We start from the raw sequence: 19,923 nt of genomic DNA on the forward strand, positions 1-19,923 counted from the left end.
CAGTTTATTTTTACATCACTTTTGATCCCAGATAGCTCAGCTGAAATATTTTTTGCTCTGTATTATATTCTTGGGTTTTTCTTGCCCAAAATGTCAGCCAAGAGTGATCATTTGCCATGCTCAATCATGGTCAAAATGGAACATGTTTGAATATATACCTGTCCAAATTATGGAAGATACATAATGAAGATGTAAATAACTAAGTGTTAAGTATTGTTTTACAGCGTGTTGCCATAACTTCTGTTGATGATTTATAAGTGCTTGCAGTTAAATGTTTTTTAGAGTTATAGCAGTAATGAAGAGCACTGTTAGATAAAAGGTATTTAAAAAAAGAAACAAACCACAACTGAATTTAAAACCCCCCATTAATTAAACCCTATAAACTTATGTAAACATGGTACTGGGACCTAAAATTAATCTAAAAATGGAAAGATTTTTCACAAGATTATCAATGTAATTAAAAATTTCTAAGATACATAGGCATAAAATATTCTTGCTCCTCTTTTCCCACTTCTTTTGGGGTTTTACAGTCTTAAGCTGAAATTATTTAACAAATAATTAATTTTCTTTCTGTAACTGGAATATGATCTGCAATATGGTTTGTAGTATTTCTGTTCATGTTTAATTTTGTTAATTTTCATTCCTTAGATTTATGCTATACAATTTTTTTACATACATCCTTGTCTTCATTATAGGTTATACATATGAGAAACCTATGAACTGATCTTTTGATTAACATCTGTCTATTATGAAATCTCATAGAATAGTCACAAGTAGTTTTCAATAGTCTTATAATATTTGATACTAAAATTGACTCCAACAAGGGAACTAGGTGCTGCTGAGCAGTTCTGAAAGAACATCTCTCCTTTTCTCTCAGTTCTTTCTCTTTTCAACAGGATGTAAAATTTTCAGTTACTAGAGAAAGACCAACTTTCTTTTTCTTTTTTCTATATCATTTATAAATTAGTATACCATTTGAATTTATTATTCTTTTCCATTTTTGAGTATGCTCTCAGCAATCAATTGCTTTTTTATCATGCATTTGTTTTTCTTTTCTAGGTAGAACATATTTGACTTTATTGTTGCACAAAATTATCTGTTCTTCCTTTTCCTCTTTTCAAACAAGTCAGTTCTCATAAATTGGTATATTGAATTTTTAATCTTCTCAAACAGCACTCAAATCTTTTTATTATCTCCAATTAAAAAAAAAAAAAAGAAAAAAAACAGAATTGAAGAGTCTTCATCTTCCTCAGTCTTTAACCCTAATAATGAAGTAATTTTACATTTGGTATATAAAGGTTTTACATATTCTTATAATATATATTTATAAGTTCTATTATATATTCTTATGAGTCTGATAGGAAGTAAACAAGCCAGAATATATAGTATTTTCAAGCATCAAATCCTGGGATGCCACCACTTTCCTGGGCACCCTGTTTCAATGTCTGACTGCCCTTTCAGTGAAGAAAGTTTTCCTAATACCCAGTCTGAACTTCTCCTGGTGCAACTTGAGGCCATTTCCTCTCATTCTACCCCTTGTTACTTGGGAGAAGAGACCAACCCCTACCTCACTAAAATCACCTTTCAGGCAGTTTTAGAGAGTCGCCTTTTCTCCAGGCTAATCAACCCAAACTCCCTCAGCTGCTCCTCATAGGACTTGTGCTCCAGACCCTTCACCAGCTTCGTTGCCCTTTCCTGGAGTTGGGGGCCCAACACTGAACACATGATTCAAGATGCAGGTGAAAGACTTGATAGAAGATCTGAAAATCTCTAGATTAGAACGCAGTTCTAGAATTGTGCAAATGAGCTCCAAGAATGTCTGAGGCATTGCCAGTTAGTGAAGTGGCTTGAATATAAAGTAGGAATTGGAAAGGCTGCTGAGTTTTCCTTATTAAGTTATGAGACAGACTGATCCTTCCCATGAATGGATGATTTGAAAGAGTAGGAGAATAGTTTCATCTAAGTCTTCTTTTCATCTTAGTGTTACTGTTATTACTCTATACTAGTCTTCTCACATCTCTGCATTTCCTTGCCTCCTGCAGCATTCTGACATGCTGGGGAGCCTCCAGGTAGCCATTAATACATTGACCCCCCACATGGTATGTGTGAGGTACTTTTCTCTTTTCTTTGATGTGTAGAGGAATTATTTCTAGGAAGGTAAGCATGGTCAGTAAAGCAGAGCTCAAAGCACAGTAACACATCTGGCACAGTGTGGGCTATGAAAAAGTTTACGGGCAACATTTTAAGCAAAGTGTTTGTTAGGTAGTATTACAATCTGTCTCACACCAACTTTACAGAACATTTGTTTGTATTCAGCAAGATTATTTCACTTAAAAGTTTCCATATTTTGAAAAAGGATTAAAAAAGAAGGCAGGTTTCAAATTAAATGACAGTCACATTGGAAGAGACTGACAGAGTGTGTAGGTTATAGTCATAACCAATTTCCAGCCTTTTGTGCCTGCAGTGCAACAAATTGCAAATTTAGTACATTTTGCTGTTGAAAATAATTTAAATGAAAATGTTTATTCATATCAGGATGGATTAATCCAGTGATCCCAAGGGATTAATACTAGAGATATATTAGTGATGTATTAGTGATGTATTGTTCAGGGGGCATTAGAATATGGATGCTGAATTTAAAGAAGAAATTTTAACACCTGAATGTAAATTATTTTCTATAAGAACTATCTAAAATATTTTGAGTTTGTGCATTTTGGCAAGAACACTTGAGCTCCTAATATTGAAAATGTTATTTACTTTGTTAGAACTAATACCTAAAAAAGCCCTTTTTTAGTTGTTTTTTTAAATGTAATTAATTTTCCTGTGATACATATATTCATTTTCATCTTTAAACCTATTGTGCCATAATTACTATAATGATTGTAGTTTTTATTCACAGAAAATCTCAGAAATTCTTTCTAGGGTGAGAATGACAAAATGGACTTTTACCCTCTAGAGATGTCTGAAACTTTTAGCACTGACAGGAGTAAAGGTTCATTTTTCCTGTTAATATTGCTAATGCTTTCTTAGTAAGGGAAAAATATGGAGATACCATCACAAGGCATTCCTGTTCTTTCCAACAGAGTTAGCCTTGGCAGAATCTAATCTTAATTATATCTCATTATACATGTTTTTTGAATACACTAGGCACAAAGTTGGAAACGAAATATAATTTTTAGTTTCTCAGCAGATTATGTTGTAATGAAAGCATATGTGAATATGTAATAATTGTCAATGATTACTTTAACTCATTCCAGAGTGTTCTCTTTTAAATTGTCTCAAACCAAGACCCTGGAGATGGCTGAACATCTGCCTGCCCATGGCAAGCAGCAAATAAATTCCTTGTTTTGCTTTGCTTACATGTGTGGCTTTAGCTTTACCTATTAAACTGCCATCTCAATCAACAAGTTTTCTCACATTTACCTTTTGTTTCTTCCTCCCATCCTACTGTGGGCACAAGCAGCTGGCTGTGTGGTGCATAGCTGCCTCCCAGGCAGCGGGTGGGCCTACAAAGAGACCTATGCACATGTTGTTTGTCAATTAGTATTTTGTAAAATACTAATATTATTTTAAGATAGTTAGATAGAAGTTGTGGCACGCACAAGCATAAAAGTGCACCACCATATCATTCCTAATGAATGTCTTCAAAAAACAATATGAAAGAGTTTTATGTCTTGCATCATTTATCAAAAGCCCCCGCATTTCAATTTCATTTTGAGAAAATAAGTATTATAGTTAGACCACCACCAAGACATATCATTTCAGTTCTGTATTCCTCCATAGGAAACCTGTGCTATTCAACTTCCTGATAACCGTGTAACAAATTTAATCTTGAAATTTCAATTTCTCCGTTGCTTGCAAGATGGTATTTAAAGCCTTCTTGCCTTGCCACAATTACAGATGTCATCATTTTCTATTTGTCATTTATCATTATATATTTCTCAATATAACCATCCTTTTTGATATTTACACCATAGCTAATTTCAGTTGGATATTCTTTATTGATGAAGATCATGAACTATATGAACAATCTATGTAAATAAAAGCAATTATTTGGAAATATTAATATTAATATTAATAAATATACTGTTAGTTGGTTTAAGTTTACAATTTAAAGCTTAGTTGCATTTTCTGGATTTTCAAACAGGTGATAGGTGTGAAGAAAATATAGATGAATGTACGTCTTCTCCTTGCCTCAACAATGGAAGTTGCATTGATGGCATCAGTTCATACAAGTGTCACTGTAAGAGAGGTTTCATCGGAAAAAACTGCGAGATAAATGTTAATGAATGCTTGCCAAATCCTTGTCTTCATGGAAGGTGCCTATTTTTATTTAACTATTATTATCTCCATGATAATATACCTAACTAGCAATATTTAGCACTTAATGATATGGGAAGTTTGATGAAAATGCTTTTAATTACGTTCTTCCATAAAGTAAGAGTACAAGCGCACTTAAAGATGACAGATGTTTCCTGCTTAAGCTAATGTAGTACAGTTACATTATCTCAATTTCTCTTTCATTTTTGTTCATTACTGTAACTAGTATTCAGTAAGTGTGGATTAATTAGTGTTTAATATACTTAAAAGCAAATCTTTAGCTGTTACATGCCAACAAGTTGAAATTGGAAGACGTCTTCCAATGCAACAATCAGAGTCCTTACAAAATGCCTCAGCACCCATAGCATACACATTTGAAATCCATTACAAAACTATTGAAAAGTACAATGGATTACAAAAGGTTACATCAGACCGTTATTTTGAAATGCATGGAATGATACTACTAGTGCTGACTCTGGAATTGCAGAGCTTCATCTGAATAACACTGTTTTGTATTTCAGATGTGTAGATCTCATTGATGGGTATCAATGCTCTTGTGAACCAGGATGGACCAGCTCAAGATGTGAGACAAATATTAATGTATGTTTTCAAAATGTTTTTTTAATTATAGGGGAAAGGATAATAGGTCACTTGAAACTCATCTTTATTTAGTTAACCTCTGAAGTAAGTATATTGGAAATGCATGACAGAAATTCAGTTGTTTAAAATCCATTTTGAAAAGTGCATTATTTTTTGCTTACATGACACTCCATTAGAAAAGACCATTAAAAAAATGTCTAAAAAAGTTTAAAGGTGAAGTGTGAATGATAAATCTGAAAAGCCACAGCAAGCTAAGCCAACATTACTTGAAAGTAATTTCTCCCTCCATTCGGGATGAATAGTATAATTACCTAATTTGCATGTTTGAGTCTCATTTGCTGTAGCTTAGCTGCATATTTGAATAGTAAACCTCAAGTTGCAATGTTCCACACTGAAAGTTGCCTTGACTTGTCTTTAAAATTTCAAAATCCAGGCAATTGTAGAATTCTATGATACAAAACCATTGGGTACTAAATACACAGCCCACTCTCTCCTCTGAAGTTCATTAATAGTTTTATGCTCTCATGGGGAATGGCTGTGGACAAGAGGGCATCCATATATGTAAGTCTGTGCTGTGCAGATTCCCATGGTCAGCAAACCAATTTGTAGAAGGTGACTACATCTGGCAGAACAATGAAGAGAGCTTATGATATTGACTCTACTTTGCAGAAAGTATTGAATTGATTTAGACTTTTTTAGGTTTTCTGCCAAACAGAGTTTAATCTGATCTTGGGATACTATCCTTTTAAATGCATTTGGTCCCATGAGAAAGTCCGGCATGAACCTTCCTTCAGGCTATCTGCTTCTAATTTTGTGCTACTGAATTGTCAAAAAACATTCCAAAATGTTATAGAAACTTCTTTTTGACTTATGTATGAATGCAGGGACCTTTCATAATTTTTTTATTTACAGCTTAAGGTACTACATAACTAAAAACATCTCATGTTACATAAAGGAAGTATAGTCCATAATTTTTCTGTTGAAAATCTGTGAAAGTCTCACACAAGGAGTAAATCTAGCTGGAATATTAGGTTCCAACTTCCTTTACAGAATGAAAAAGTCAGAAAATAAGTAATCCAGCTCTACAAAGTGCCCATCATGATATGATATGATATGATATTGTGAATCTGTATGATTATCAGATGTTGCCAATGCTAATACAGAATACCCTTGGGGAATATTTTCTCTAGAAACATCCATGATTTACACTTTTCTCCATTTGAAGAGAATGAGAGATCAAATGACCTGTAGACAACATCATAAAATTATATTCAAAAGATAATCATATTTCATAGTGAGATGTTTGAAAATGCATAGATTAAAAATTCATAGGAAGAAACAATATACATACCTTTGACAGATTACTGTCAGAGTAACAGCTTCATTTTTTGATAGTCATTCTATTTGCATGCAATGTGATTCCCAGATTACACTATGCTGCAAGGGTCATATTTTACAGGTTCTATCATTGCATTCATCCTGTTCAGACATAGATCATGCCTATGCAACTCTTACAGTGGTCAGCTAGGCTTTCTGACTATGTAGGGGTATGCATATCACAATAATCATGGTAGGCTTATGCTCTGTAATTGTTTTTTCCTAAATTAGCTTCAGCCACTTCCCTTGTTTTAAGAAATAGTCATGATGTAATCCAGATATATATAGATATATAGATAGATAGATAGATAGATAGATATAAAATTTCTTTTCTTCACTTGTAGGTACATTTCTTTGTATTAAGGGATATGCAATTTCATTTGGTGTAGGAGCCAAGATTTTGTTCTAGAAGGAGGTCTGCAGGAGTGGCCTCCATGAGAATAGGTCAGGGGCTGCTCCATGCTGGAAGCAACACATTTGAGTCAAATCCAACCAACCATCTGCAGAGGAGAATTGAGTCTCTCACTCAAGATGATGGCACCTTTGTAGAAATGTATTTAATAAAGAGTAGAAAACACCGCTCAGCAGAGTGAGGAGGAAAGAAGTGTGAGAAACAACCAGGCAGTATCCAAGGTCATTGAAGAAGGAGAGGGAAGAGGAGCTCGAGGTGCTGCAGCAGGGATTGTAGGAGCTGTAGCCCCTGAAGAGAATTATGGTGGAGTAGGTATTTGCCAGTAGTCCATGGAGAGAACCATGCCAGAGCAGACATCTGCACTGCATCCCACAGAAGACCCCATGCTGCAACATGTGGTTATGTCCTGAAAGTGCTACAGCCCATGGAGTGCCCAGACAGCAGCAGGCTGTAGGCAGGAACTGTGACACATGGAGAGGAGCCCATGCAGGAGCAGTGTCACCCTGAAGCACATAAAGAGGACCCACACTGAAGCAGGGGAAAAGTGGGAGAAGGAAGAAGCAGCAGAGAGGAGCTAATGTAAAGCACAATCCCTCTCTCCCACCCTGTCTGCACTTCTCAGGGTGAAAGGAGGAGGTAGAAAACTTCAAAATAGAGGAGTGAAGTTGAACCTGGGAAGAAGTGCAGTGTGGACTTAGGGGTTTTTTTTCTGAGTCTCACTGGCCCAAAATCTATTTCTAGTTCCAAGAACTTAATTTATTATTTTACGCATGTCAAGTCTGTTTTGCCTGTTACAGCAAATGTTAAGTGATCTCCCTGTCCTTATCAATCTAGGAGCTTTGTCATCTAATTTTCTTTCCGTGTCATGTAGGAGGAGGGAGAGTGAGAGAATAGCTGGGTAGTCATTGCAAGGTCAGCAACTAAGATGATTCAAATAACCAGTTTAAAAATAAAATATATTCATGTGTGTTTCCCTAGGCATACTTGGAATTTTTTCTTTACTTTTTTACCCTTGATTTTTTCATCCTCACCTATGTTGCTATTGAGTTTTCAAGAAAATACACTTCAAAACTTTCTCTGGTTGTCTAATACTTTTAGGTACAAAATAAGCACTTTATATCTTTATAGCCTATAACTTTTGCATATCTAATATGGAGTGTGTATATTGGAACTTCCCTATCTACTACAGTTTGCATTGCATTTTCATTTATGGAATTAACTCAAAAAAGAGCAACAGTAAAAATATATGCACTATATGAATCAGTTTCAACACACATGATTCTCTTTGACATCTACATATTTTTGAAATGGTAAAATGAATGTACATAATGGAAAATTGATCTTTTCTCTCTGACAAACATGGATTAATACTATGTGCAGTAATAGCAATTATGGTTAGTAATAGACATTACTTCTTACACTTTTTGGCTTTTTTTTTTTCTTTGCTATGGCAGATAAAACATGATTGACAGATGTGCTTCTTCCATGCTCAGTTAACACTGTCTCATCCTGTCAAAAAGGAAGCAAAAAACATTTTGAGTCTTTACACAGGAGAATATTCAGCTTGTTGGTGCTTCATCTTTTCTCTGATAGAAAGCTGTATCTGATAGAAAGCTGATCTGATAGATCAGACTACATGCTAGGGTTGGTTTTTTTTTAATCTGGTTTTACTGATCTTTTCTCTCTATTTTCATAAAAGATAGAAACAAGTGGTAAATCAGGAAAATCAACTAATTTTCTGCATAAAGGCACCACAGCTTATGCACATGCAGAGGCTACTTCAAGCAAATATTTATTCATCAAGACTAGCCAGATTGCACAAAATACATGGGTATGGCAAACATTGGTGGATGTATAAAGACCCTCAGATAAGGTGGATGCTCTTCATGCCTCTCTCAGACTTTTTCACACTCCTGAGTATTTTTACCTATTGCTAACTAGTTATAAAAGCATTTGGTAAATTTCCTGAAAGAAACTAAACTAATGTTAACTTCCAAAAATAATGTGGTTTATGTACGAGATGCAATAGGTAAATCTAAGAGCAGGAGGAGAGGGATATATCCACCTTATTCTGCAAAGCACAGTATCTGTAGTTACAGACCCACGGGACAATTTCAGTGTGTGTAACATTTCAGAGACCTCCTGGGCATGAGACAGGAAGTTTAAGTCAGAGTGACTGAATTAGAGAGTCTTTTAAATAGAAAGTAATAGGAAAAATAGATAATATAAACTGGAGAAGTAAAGAAATGGATGAGACCTACAAGAATGTTGAAGAAGAATTTCACCCCCAAAGTGCTAAGTCCTCTGAGGACATTCAACTGACAGGCATATTTCTAATCTCTTGTATGAGAAAATCCTATCAACTGATATCATAGTATGTATCCTAAACAACAGAGTATATCCTAAACCCCAGGAACATTAAATTATTCTACTTAGTTTCAGGAAAATAAACTATATAAAAGTGAGGCCCACAAGCATATTAACAGCTATTGAACAAATAATGTTAAAAGCTCATGTAAAATGGGTGCTACAGCTGAAGAACACAAAGGGATTCAAAGCCCCTGAGCGGCTTAAGGCAGAAACTTAAGGCTGTCACAAGGAAAAAATGGCATTTTAACAAATGGAGAGTTTGCCTACATGGAAATAATAAAAAAAAAAATTTAGAACATATTAATTCAGGAACCCCAAAAACCTAAAACAAAAATTGGAAAGTGTCTTGTAAAGGGCACTCTAAATTACAAAAAATTTCTTCACATCTATCAAAGTCTGGATGTAGGGAATTGGTGGGATTGCTTGATGGAGAAAGTGTAAAATGTGTACTCAAACAGGGTTTGAGAGAAGCTTAGTGAATTCTTTGCATTTGACAATTGCCAGGGGGACCTCACAAAACAGAAAGAGGGAAAAGGTGGCAGATAAGCTTCAGTGTAAAGTGACATTCTAGGGAGAAATAGCCTCGTACAACTGAATTCAACTGTCAGTTACAATTCAGGAAAGAAGATTTGGAACAACCATTGACAGTTCTCTGAAGTCATTGTGTCAATCTACAGCCACAGCAAAGCATAGCAAAAAAACCTGCTGGGCATGATCAGGAAGAGTATGAGGAACCAGACAGAACATGATTTCCCTGCTACATAACCGAGGTGGGCTCATACATTGGTTACTGTGCATGGTTCTGGACCCTGCACCTTAAGGAACATAGAGTTAGTGAAGCTAAAGAGAGTAACAAATACTATGTGAATTGAAAAGTTGACATATAAGGAGATATTTAAAGGGCTGAAACTATTCCCTTTAAAGAGGGGAAAGCTGAAAGGAATGTAATCAAGATTTAGAAGACTACTGCACTGGAAGATAAATGGAAAATCTCTTCCGCAAATTTTGTAATGAAATAATCTGCGGAGACATAAAAAATAGAGAAATATTTGGAAGAAAACAAAACTACTTCCTTTCAGAGGAAGCAGAGAACCCCTAGAACTTGCTGCCCCAAAAGGCTGGAGAGTCAGGTCATCTCTTAGTAGGTTCAGAAAAATGCGGCACATCACAGACAACAGGTCCATAAGTGAATGATAAATGAAGCAGTCAGGGAAATACAGTTTATCATGTCTGATTAGACAGTTCTGCTTGCTGAAGAGAGGATGCATGGGACATAGATTTTGCTAAAGTGGCTTTCCCTCCACCACTACTGTAGACAGAACACTGGGCCAGATGGAGCACTGGCCTGATCCAGTATGTTCCTGCTTTGTATCATTGTCTCAAAATTAGGTTTATTTTTATTATTTTTTCTCTTCTCCTTGTGTTTGGATTACAAAATTTCAAGGCGAAATATTCTTATCATTTTGAACGCCTTTTGAATTGAAATATGTTGGATAAAACCAGCATTCTGAAGTATGGACACAAGTTTCCCAGTTCATTCCTCAAGATGTTGTATATATATTTAATCTACCAAAACAAAAAGTTTGAGAAAGTTAATAATTTTTTTTTAAAAAGGTATTCACTATTATATTAACTGCAAAACATAGCGTAATAATTTTACTCATTAGAAAAATACATTTTATTTATAATTTTTTTAAACATCAAATAGAAATACATCTGGAGCATTCATCTCAACGTTTTAATATAAATCTCACACTTTTATATGTCATCAACACTATCAAGATTTAACCCAAAGTATGCCCACTGTAAAATTAGATTATTTTTTCAAAATCTGGATTCAGTGTTCATTAAAACCATATGCATACTATCTTCTGTACGTAAAAAACCTTGCTTTAAAATCTGAATTAGCTTCTAAAGCATTTATTTACAGCCTTTTTTACTTTCTGCCTGCTTTATTTTTTATTTCACTCCAAACCCTTAGCCACATGGCTCTCACTTATTAAAAAAAATTCAATTTTGACCTGAGAATAATGTTGTCCTATCATTAAATGAATGCAAGCATGCCTCTTGAAAGCATCTTTCTTTTGTGGTGCAATATATATCTTTAAATTCCTTTCTTATCCTTTTCTTTTGTCCCCTTACCCCCATCCTCATAGCAGATTTGCATGAGTTATCTTAAGAATCATTCCACTTTCTAACTACCTTTTTGATATGAAGCAAAATGTCACTTAAATAAAAATAAGTCTACATTTACTTTTTTTTTGCCTTGAATCTCCTTCATAGAAATAGATTTTAAAGTGTAGTTAGAAATAACTTTGGATTTCTAATCAGCATTTCCAAGGAGGACTAATGGAAAATAGTCAGAAAAGAAAAAAAAAAATCCTAACTTCCAAAATGTACTTTTAGATTTTGTTTTAAGAAAGAGTGTTGAACATTATTTGGAAAAATAGTGGATTTTCACTATTTTTATTAGTTTGCCAAAATGTGTTCCCTTACAATTATTTAAAGCTATGGAGTCTGAATTTGGAGATAATATAATGAGATATGTAGAAGGTTGGGCTTTCTTAGACAGACCAACCTCACTTCCAAAGACAGATGTCAGTATGGACCTGCAGATTTGGATATGGAAGTAGAATGCCTTGAGCAAAGTGCCTTTCTAGGTCAGCTGTTAAGAGTCCAGATTTCAGAACAATTCCATGCCAGCAGAAGCAGTGAACTGTGCCATGCCAGGTGGACTCTCTTAAGGGACAGTCATTTTCTTCCTAGAACAAACAAGATTTACTGCACCATGACATTCAAGGAACAGGAAATACAGAGAAGAATAAATTATTGTGCTCTAATAAATGTAGTGGGTCTTGTATGACATTGTTTGAACTAAGGATTTTTTTAAAAATCTACCCTTAGAAGACCTGCATAACTAGAAATCTCAATATTCTTTCATTTTTTTGCCTTGATTTTTAAATTGCTTTGCTATGCTAGGAAAATCAATAAGGACTTATATTTACTGTAAAAATAGTTTAGTAAAAATAAAGCCAGAAAATCACCATTCTGTTCTCCTGTCAAAAGTCTGTATATTCCATTTACTTATACCTCCATGAAAATGAATACTTGTATTTAAATTTTATTTGCCTAGAGCATATGTTTTAGAGATGCCTTGAGCCTTTATTTGAAGATATAAGGAGGTTTTAGTGACTGACTCTCAGCAGTCAAGTTGAACCTTAGCTCTTGCTGGATATATCTGGATTTGGGGAATCCAGGTAGTTATTTTTGTACTGACTTTCTCTGGGAGTTAAATACTTAATTTATAATAGTTCTTGTGAAAATAACTGTGCACTGCCATTATCTCTCTCTCTCAATTTTTTTGGTGATTACATAAACCTGAGAACACTCATAGAGTCATCAAGAATTCTGGGACTTCTTATAGCAAAGAACTCACACTGATTATTGCTTTTAATAGCTAGAAACAGATCTTTACTCCATAAATTTTTCTAATAATTTTTAACCTGTATATATTGTTTTTAGCAGTATCATAGGAAAATTATATATATGATGTAATAATGTTTATGAAAAAAATCCTATCCTAAAAATTATGTTAAGTCTTATTTTCCTTAGATTTAACTTACTGTGAAGTATTTTAGATAGTACTTAGATCATGTTATAGTCTACATTTTTTGACATCCTTTGTAGTAAACAGATTCCAGAACTTGGCACAATATCTCAGTTTCCACCAACCATAAAAAGAGAAATAATCACCTGTCTTAGTAAGTTATAGTGTAAGTCATAGTTCCCCTCTCTGAAGATTTAAGGGTAGAATTAGCAATTTTTCCATAGCATTCCAATGGGAGTTCATGCTGATAGTTTGTCCATTATAATTTTTAAATCTTTTCCAAGGTCATTACCTGTTAACAACACATAAATTCAAAGGATTCCTTGTTAGGTCAAAATGGAGAAAGCTCATGCTGCACAGAAAAAAAATACCAGACTCAGAATAACAAATGCATACTGAAAGGGACCCCTCCTGCTTTACTCCTACGAGGTCAGATATGAGAAAACTCAAAAGATACTTGAATGAGTATAAAGTGTGTCAGACTCATGAAGAGTTGCTAAAAACTCTATACAAATAATTGCAATTATTTAACTTCTATTTTGTTGAATCATTTCCTTACGTTGGAGCTTATTAAAGCCATCCACACTTTTAAAGATGAGCTGGGAAGGGGAGCAATGGTATGCTGTAAAGCGTGAGTACTGGGCATCTCTAAAAGATGTGAGGAAGGTTGAGGAATAAGCAGAGCACCCCAACTGAAGTCAAGAAGGGTGGAGTCTTTTTGGGCTTGTTTGGTGTCAGTGGAAGGAACAAACCCCTTCAGAACAAGAAAAAGATGAGAAGATGAGGCCTTAGGAGCTGCTTTTCTGTCCTGGTTTCCTTGGCTGTGGGTGGCTGTAGCCCTGGTTTGACTGAAGCTGCCCTTGAACAGAACAAACAAAACAGAAAGGGAAAAAGAAAAAGGGCAATGACGGCCACAGGAAACCTAGGCATTATAGCTCTGTTTGGACAGGTTATTTGCTCTAATAGGACAGAAAAGAAAGTTTTACAGCCTATGAATACCCAGCTACGATGAGCTCCCTTTGTCTGGCTGCCAGACATCCACACAGCCACTCCTGAACTCCCCCTCCTTATCAGGAGAGAGGGAGGAGATAAGAAGGGAAGCTTGTGGGTCAAGATAAGGACAGGAAGATTGGTCATGGTCACCGATTATTGTCACAAGAAAAACAGACTCAGCCTGGGGAAGATTAATTTAATTTACTGTAAATGAAAAACTAAAAGACTTTCCTTCCAACCTGCTGGAAAACGTTCTTCTGCAGAACCTCCTCTCCACAGGCTGCAGCTCCTGCCAGGAGCATGGTCAAGCATGGGCTCTCCATGGGCTGCAGCCTCCTTTGGGGCACATCTCCCTGCTGTGGTGTGGTGTCACACCCATGGCAGCGTGGATATCTGTTCCTGTGTGCTCCTTTGTGGGCTAGAAGGGGCCGACCTGCTTCCCAATGGTCTTCTTCAGGACCTTCCTGGGGATCCCTGGTGGACACCGCCTCCCTCTCCTTCTTCTCTGACCTTTATGACTGCAAGGGGTTTTTTCATACTTTTTTCTCACTCCTATCTCTGATGCTTTTCTGCACAGTTTTATACCCTTTCTAAACACATTGCCCCCGCCCCGGGCGTGGGCTCAGCCGCGCCCTGCGGTGGGTGGTTGGATCCGGCTGGAACCGGCTGTGTCCAGCTGGCACAGCCCTGGCCTCCCCTCACAAAGCGGCCCCGCCCTGCAGCCCCCCCGCCCACTGCAAGCAAAACCTTGCCACACGAAGCTATTTTAACAAGACTGCAGCAGAGAGATGCCTGAGTTGTCTCAATGACTTGTGTTAAACAAAGCTGTCTGCCAGGCCCGTAACAGTGTGTTGCTGCTTGGGCCAGAGCGCAGCAGGGTGATGAGGCCAGGTGGGTGTGAATTTGGAGAGTCTGGCACATGCACACAGGGCCTCAATGCTGCCATGGCTACAGGGAAGCCTTGGGTCTCCTGGCCACAGCTGAGTGGCAACCCAATCATACGGTGAGATTTTCTGTGTTGTCAGAGGAAACTAAAAATGAAAGTAGGGCTTGAAAAAAATTAAGATATCGGAAAGATAGTAATTAAAAAGAGTACTTAATGTTTGCAGAAAGTTCTGAGGAAGAAAACAAGCTGCAGATGAAAGCTGACACTGTTGCCCCTTGACCTCTGAGTGTTATGACTGCTCAGTGGGATCTGGAGGTCTTAGCATGTTCTCTGCTTTCTAAATGGAATAATTCTGCTGAGAACTCCAACACAGGGCTGACAGTAATTTTGTGCCTTTTGAGGGGAGTTTCATTTTGGTATTATTTACTTTGTGGTGGGGTTTTTTTGCTTGGTTGATTTTTTGGTTTTGGGGGTTTTTTGTGTGTGTGTATGTGGGTTTTGGTTCTTTTTTTTGTTCCTAAACATTTATTGCTAGCAAATTGTTAGTAGAACTTGAACAAAGTCTTAAGAGGTTTGCTGTCAGATTAAGATTTTGTCTCTGAAGATTAAAAATTATGCATTTTCAAATTGAAATTAAAGGTTCAGATTTAGTACACATGGAAAAGACCCCATGAATATAAGAAGGTACAAATTTAAGTATAAATAAGTCAGTAATTGTGACGCTCCTATGTATCAAGAAATTTGTGTTTTGCAAAAGATAAAATGACCCATCTTTGTGAATGTTATTCTTGTAGTTTTCATTTTTCTTAGTTCTTCAGAGACAATTTTCCTATGAATAATTTATCTGATCACTTCTAAGCAAGAAAAGGTTAAAAGATATCTTATTAGGTTGGGAACTGGGCACCTGAGGTGATCAAGAAAGTATTTTTCTCCTACTGTACTGAAGAAGAGAGACAATGTTTCTAGGACCATAAGTCCCTACAATTGTTTTTCTGATTTGGCAACTGTCTGGTTTGGGGTCATAGTTAAGATTCAATCTCCCATTATATAAAGGAAGACAAAGTGAAAATAGCATTGGTGTTTCAGTGAGCTTATCTTCAGAGAATCAGGGTAGTTGGGAATTTTCTGCAGTCAGCTATTCCCTAATATCATTGTGTAAAATTGGTCTCTCATGGGATCTAAGACAGGCAAGACTTGGTAACAATTATCTTGCAACTTCAGTTTGTCATTTCATGTCCTTGTTCTTTAAACTACAAACTACAGCATTTGGTGGTAGTGTGGTAGCTCCTGAACTTTGCAATAAAGCATTTTTAACATAGTTCTGTCTTTTCACTGACACAATTTTCTTTCATGAGTTAAGAGCAGTTCAGATTAGCATGTCTCTGGGTATAGTGTATTCTGTTTTTTTGTGAGTCTAATTATGAACTTTTAACTGCAGCACATCAGAATATACTGAAAAGTGATAGCTGTGATTTCTTTCCTACAAACTGTCTGACATTTATCGTACTGTAAAATCTTAAAAGAACAATGCATTTCACAAAAGAAAAAGGTTTTGCATTGTTCACAACTTGGTACAACTGTGATAGTGTATTGAATGAAAGCTGAGAACATTTGTCTGAGCTTTATCCTTAGATACTTTGATGATTTTGGTATTTTTTGAACTTTAACTTTCAAATCATATTTGATCCATTAATTGATATATATTTAATTTACTCTGCTAATGAGAATAAATTAATTTTGGGTTTGTAGTGTGGAATACTAGTGAATACAAATTAAGAAGACTAGACAAGTTAATGGAATAGAAAAAAGTTAGGGAGTTGGAACTGAGAATTGAGATCTTTTTATAAACAAAAAAAAGGACACTACTGTCTGCCAACAAAAAATGTAATTAATATAGCAAAAGACTACTTCTAGAACCTAGACACAGGATTTTTGGCAGTCTGTAGGACTATCTCCATCTTCCTGTGGGATATATAATTCAATTAGCTTATGTAATGCTCACTAATAAATCATCCTATATACACCCAGATGGAGAGCTTATAGGAAAATAAGTTGTTTTTTCACAATTCCCCATGGATATCTGCATTTACATTCTGTCAAAGCTACTGTGGTACCTGCAGGAAATGTGAGTGCCCTTGGACATCCTTAAAGAATTAAACCTTCTAAAGTTACGGGAGTGTGAAAGTAAATTTAGAATACTGGATTTAGCTAGATTATTTGGGTTGCAGCTGCAAAATACAACTCCTTTGGGATACAGGTAAAACATAGGTTTCTGTGCTCAAGGGCAAACCCACATTTTTTGCACTGGCTATTGCACTAACTCTTCTGTAATTCTGGAGAAATATGAACTTGCTGCTAATTTGCGTGGTTTGAATTTGGTGATTTTTACATTAGCTTTATCAGAGGAAATTGTTATTATGTGAACACATAAACATTTCCACATGTTTCTATTTGCAATATTATGCATTAATTGATAATGAGAAAATATTTATCAGGAAATACTGATAAAAGGCTTGTGTGCATTCATTTATATAATTCTTTATTCTCTCCGGAATTGCCTTACTAATGTGGTTTTTTTTACAACAGTCAGCCCTAACGCAAAAAATTAGAAGAAATAATTGTATAGACTGTGGCTCAAAAACATGCTTTAAAAATTTAATTATGAGTGGAATCGCATATTTTTGGCTGTAAGACTGCATATATAAAGCTATGTTTGCATCTCTGCAAGATTAATGAGTAGGAACAAGTATAGTGAGTGTGAGCTGTAATCAAAGGATCTCTATATAAACAAAAAATTGTCCCAAATTAGAGACTTCTGTTTATCAGACAATAAAAAGTCCAATACTTTTTCTAATCTGCAGATTCAGTCTCTTGCTGTTGAGATGAATGAGTAACTAATGTGTTTTAAAGATGTGTAATCAATGTATTATTATTATTATTTCTTAGGAATGTGAATCTGCTCCCTGCATTAATGGAGGTTCTTGTCAAGATGCCATCAATGCATTTGTTTGTACTTGCCTGAGTGGGTACACTGGCAGGTTTTGTGAAGTTGATGTTGATGTTTGCAGTGAGTCTACACTGAACTCAGTTCTGTGTTACAATGGAGGTGTATGTGTTGACGGACCTGGAAGAACTTTTCAGTGCAGGTAAGTATAAATACTGTCATATAATTGGTTTAGTTAATGCAAATTGATTTGTTAATATTTCAGGGCAGTACTGATACTGTGTGCACTTTGTGAACTCAAATGGATTTGGTGCTCAATCTAATGCTCAAAAATAAAGTTATTTTAAACCATTCACTGCTTAACATGAGACCCTTCTATCTGAAAAGTTATCTTCAAGTGCTTTTTGGAATCATATGTGGAAATTTCTAACATAAAGTGACCCTAAAATATTTAAAATTATTATGTTTACCGATATGTATGTACTTATGTGTTTTGTACTCAAAGGGAAAATTAAGTTGCAGTCAAATTTAGATGATAGGTAATTTATATACTATGTGTGCACATACACATATCCAAAGCAACTTCCTAAGATCCGTCATCATCATTCTCCAGCTGTTAAAGACTTCTGCCTAAATACATGTAATTTTATAGCTTATATACTTCTAATATAGCTTTAAAATTATGCTACTTTATAAACTGTGTACATTATTATGTCAAATCTTAATATCCAAGTCCCTTTTCAATTGCTACATTTGTAGAAATATTAAATACTAAGAACTTATTTTATAAACATTCCTAAGAAGGAAACTAATATCTTCTATACAATCATATGTTCAAGGTCCCTCGGGGTACTTTACTCCTGTGAATCAACTGCAGCACTCAGCTTGGTGTCGTATGCAAACTTGCTGAGGATGCCCTTGATCCCACTATGTATGTCACTGATGAAGATATTAAATAGTGTTTATCCCATGCCAACTCAAAAATATTATGGTTTGGCTCAAACCTTTCAATACATGCTAAAGTAATTCACACTCTTAATTCTGCAGTGGGCTACTACCTGCACAAAGACTTCTGTTGTGACTCAGATGTCTGATAATTTGTTTTGCTCATTTTTGTTTGATCACCAGTTTGAAAATTCAATCCTGCGTATTCTCCTGTTTCTTCTTTCCTGGCTCATGTTCACTGTAGACTCCTGTGCTGGTTTGGACAAATTTGGAGGAAAAATATCCTCTGATAGAAGGCAGGTTACAACTATCCTTCCCCCACCAGGTTCAGGAAAAAAATAAATTTTCTTTGGAGGAAAGTGAAAGAGATAAAAACTATTTATTTAACAAACACACGGGAGAAGGATAATAATGCTAAATAATAAAACCTCTCGCTGTGGAGAGAAACCTGGGAAAATTTCCGAGTCCTTCTGTAGATGTGGTCTCTCTCCTCCTCCTCGGAGCTGGGTCATGTGCCCACCTCCAGGGCCTCAGTGGAGAACTCTCCCAAAATGTTCTGATGTTGAAACACTCCAGAAGAGAAGAAGGGAAAAAACCAAAGTCCCAGGAAAACAAAGTTCAACTCTCTGTCTCCATCCAGATAAAAAAGAGCTGAAAAACTGGCTGAAAAAAAGGGTGCTTCTCCGCTCTTGCTGCTTGCTGCCACAGAAGCAAAGGAGTCTGTATCTCTGTGTCCTTGAACAAACTGTTTTGAAGAGTTCCCTCAGGTTTTTTTCCTCTCCTCCCTCTCAGGCTCAGTTTAAAGGCACTGAAAGGCACAAAAAATAATTTCTGGGCATAGAGCAGCGATAGGGGATACACATCAAAAAGTCACCCCAAGACAACCTCTTTTTTTCAAGTTTTATGTACTACAGCATCCTTTCTTCTTTCACAGATGAATCCTCTGAATTAAATGAAATTGCTTTTATTTCTCCCCTTTTCTGCTTGGGAGCTTATGCCAAACATTGTAAGGGTATTTACCTGGCACTTGCTTCTGAGCCCAGCATTGACCATCAGGAGGACGTCATGGAACCAGAGTCAGGGAATTTGGAAGCAATTATAATCAGAATTTTTAGTGTTGCCAAGATTACAAAGGTTTCCAGGAGTGTTGTAAGACTACAGTAAGGTAGGTTGATGTAAGGCATTGTTATGATCCTGCAAAAAGAAGTGACATACTTGATACATCAGTTTCTTCTGATGGGGACTAGGGAAAGGACTTTTTTCAGCTGATTTCCTCTCCTATATTGATACGCTTTAGAAAAAAGACATAACTCCCTTTCCTATCCTTCAGCAGGTGCTACCATTCCAAGTAACGTGTACAAGTAGAAGTAAGAAATATAAAAAGATCATAAAGTCAGGTTTGCTCCTGTACTGTAAATGTTACAATGTAAACCCTACTCCTTTTGGACCCTTCCGTCCATATGTTTTAA

The 19,923-nt window shown here is 35.9% G+C and overlaps 1 protein-coding gene and 1 long non-coding RNA gene across 2 annotated transcripts in view; one reads left to right on the forward strand and one right to left on the reverse strand.

Moving 5' to 3' along the window:
- EYS (eyes shut homolog) overlaps positions 1-19,923 on the forward strand; it is a 750,542-nt gene that overhangs the window by 316,518 nt on the left and 414,101 nt on the right. The window contains exons 26-28 of the mRNA XM_069011357.1: positions 4,148-4,319; positions 4,842-4,920; positions 17,512-17,711. Of these exons, the coding sequence (XP_068867458.1) occupies positions 4,148-4,319; positions 4,842-4,920; positions 17,512-17,711 (451 nt within the window). The remainder of the gene's footprint in view (positions 1-4,147; positions 4,320-4,841; positions 4,921-17,511; positions 17,712-19,923) is intronic.
- On the reverse strand, positions 10,781-14,219 carry LOC138108550 (uncharacterized). Its single transcript, XR_011150004.1, has 3 exons — positions 13,919-14,219; positions 12,833-12,978; positions 10,781-11,841 (listed from the first exon to the last, which is right to left on the reverse strand). It is a non-coding gene; the product is annotated as an uncharacterized lncRNA (long non-coding RNA).

Source organism: Aphelocoma coerulescens, chromosome 3 (genome assembly GCF_041296385.1).
Source record: "Aphelocoma coerulescens isolate FSJ_1873_10779 chromosome 3, UR_Acoe_1.0, whole genome shotgun sequence".
Lineage (NCBI taxonomy): Eukaryota > Metazoa > Chordata > Aves > Passeriformes > Corvidae > Aphelocoma > Aphelocoma coerulescens.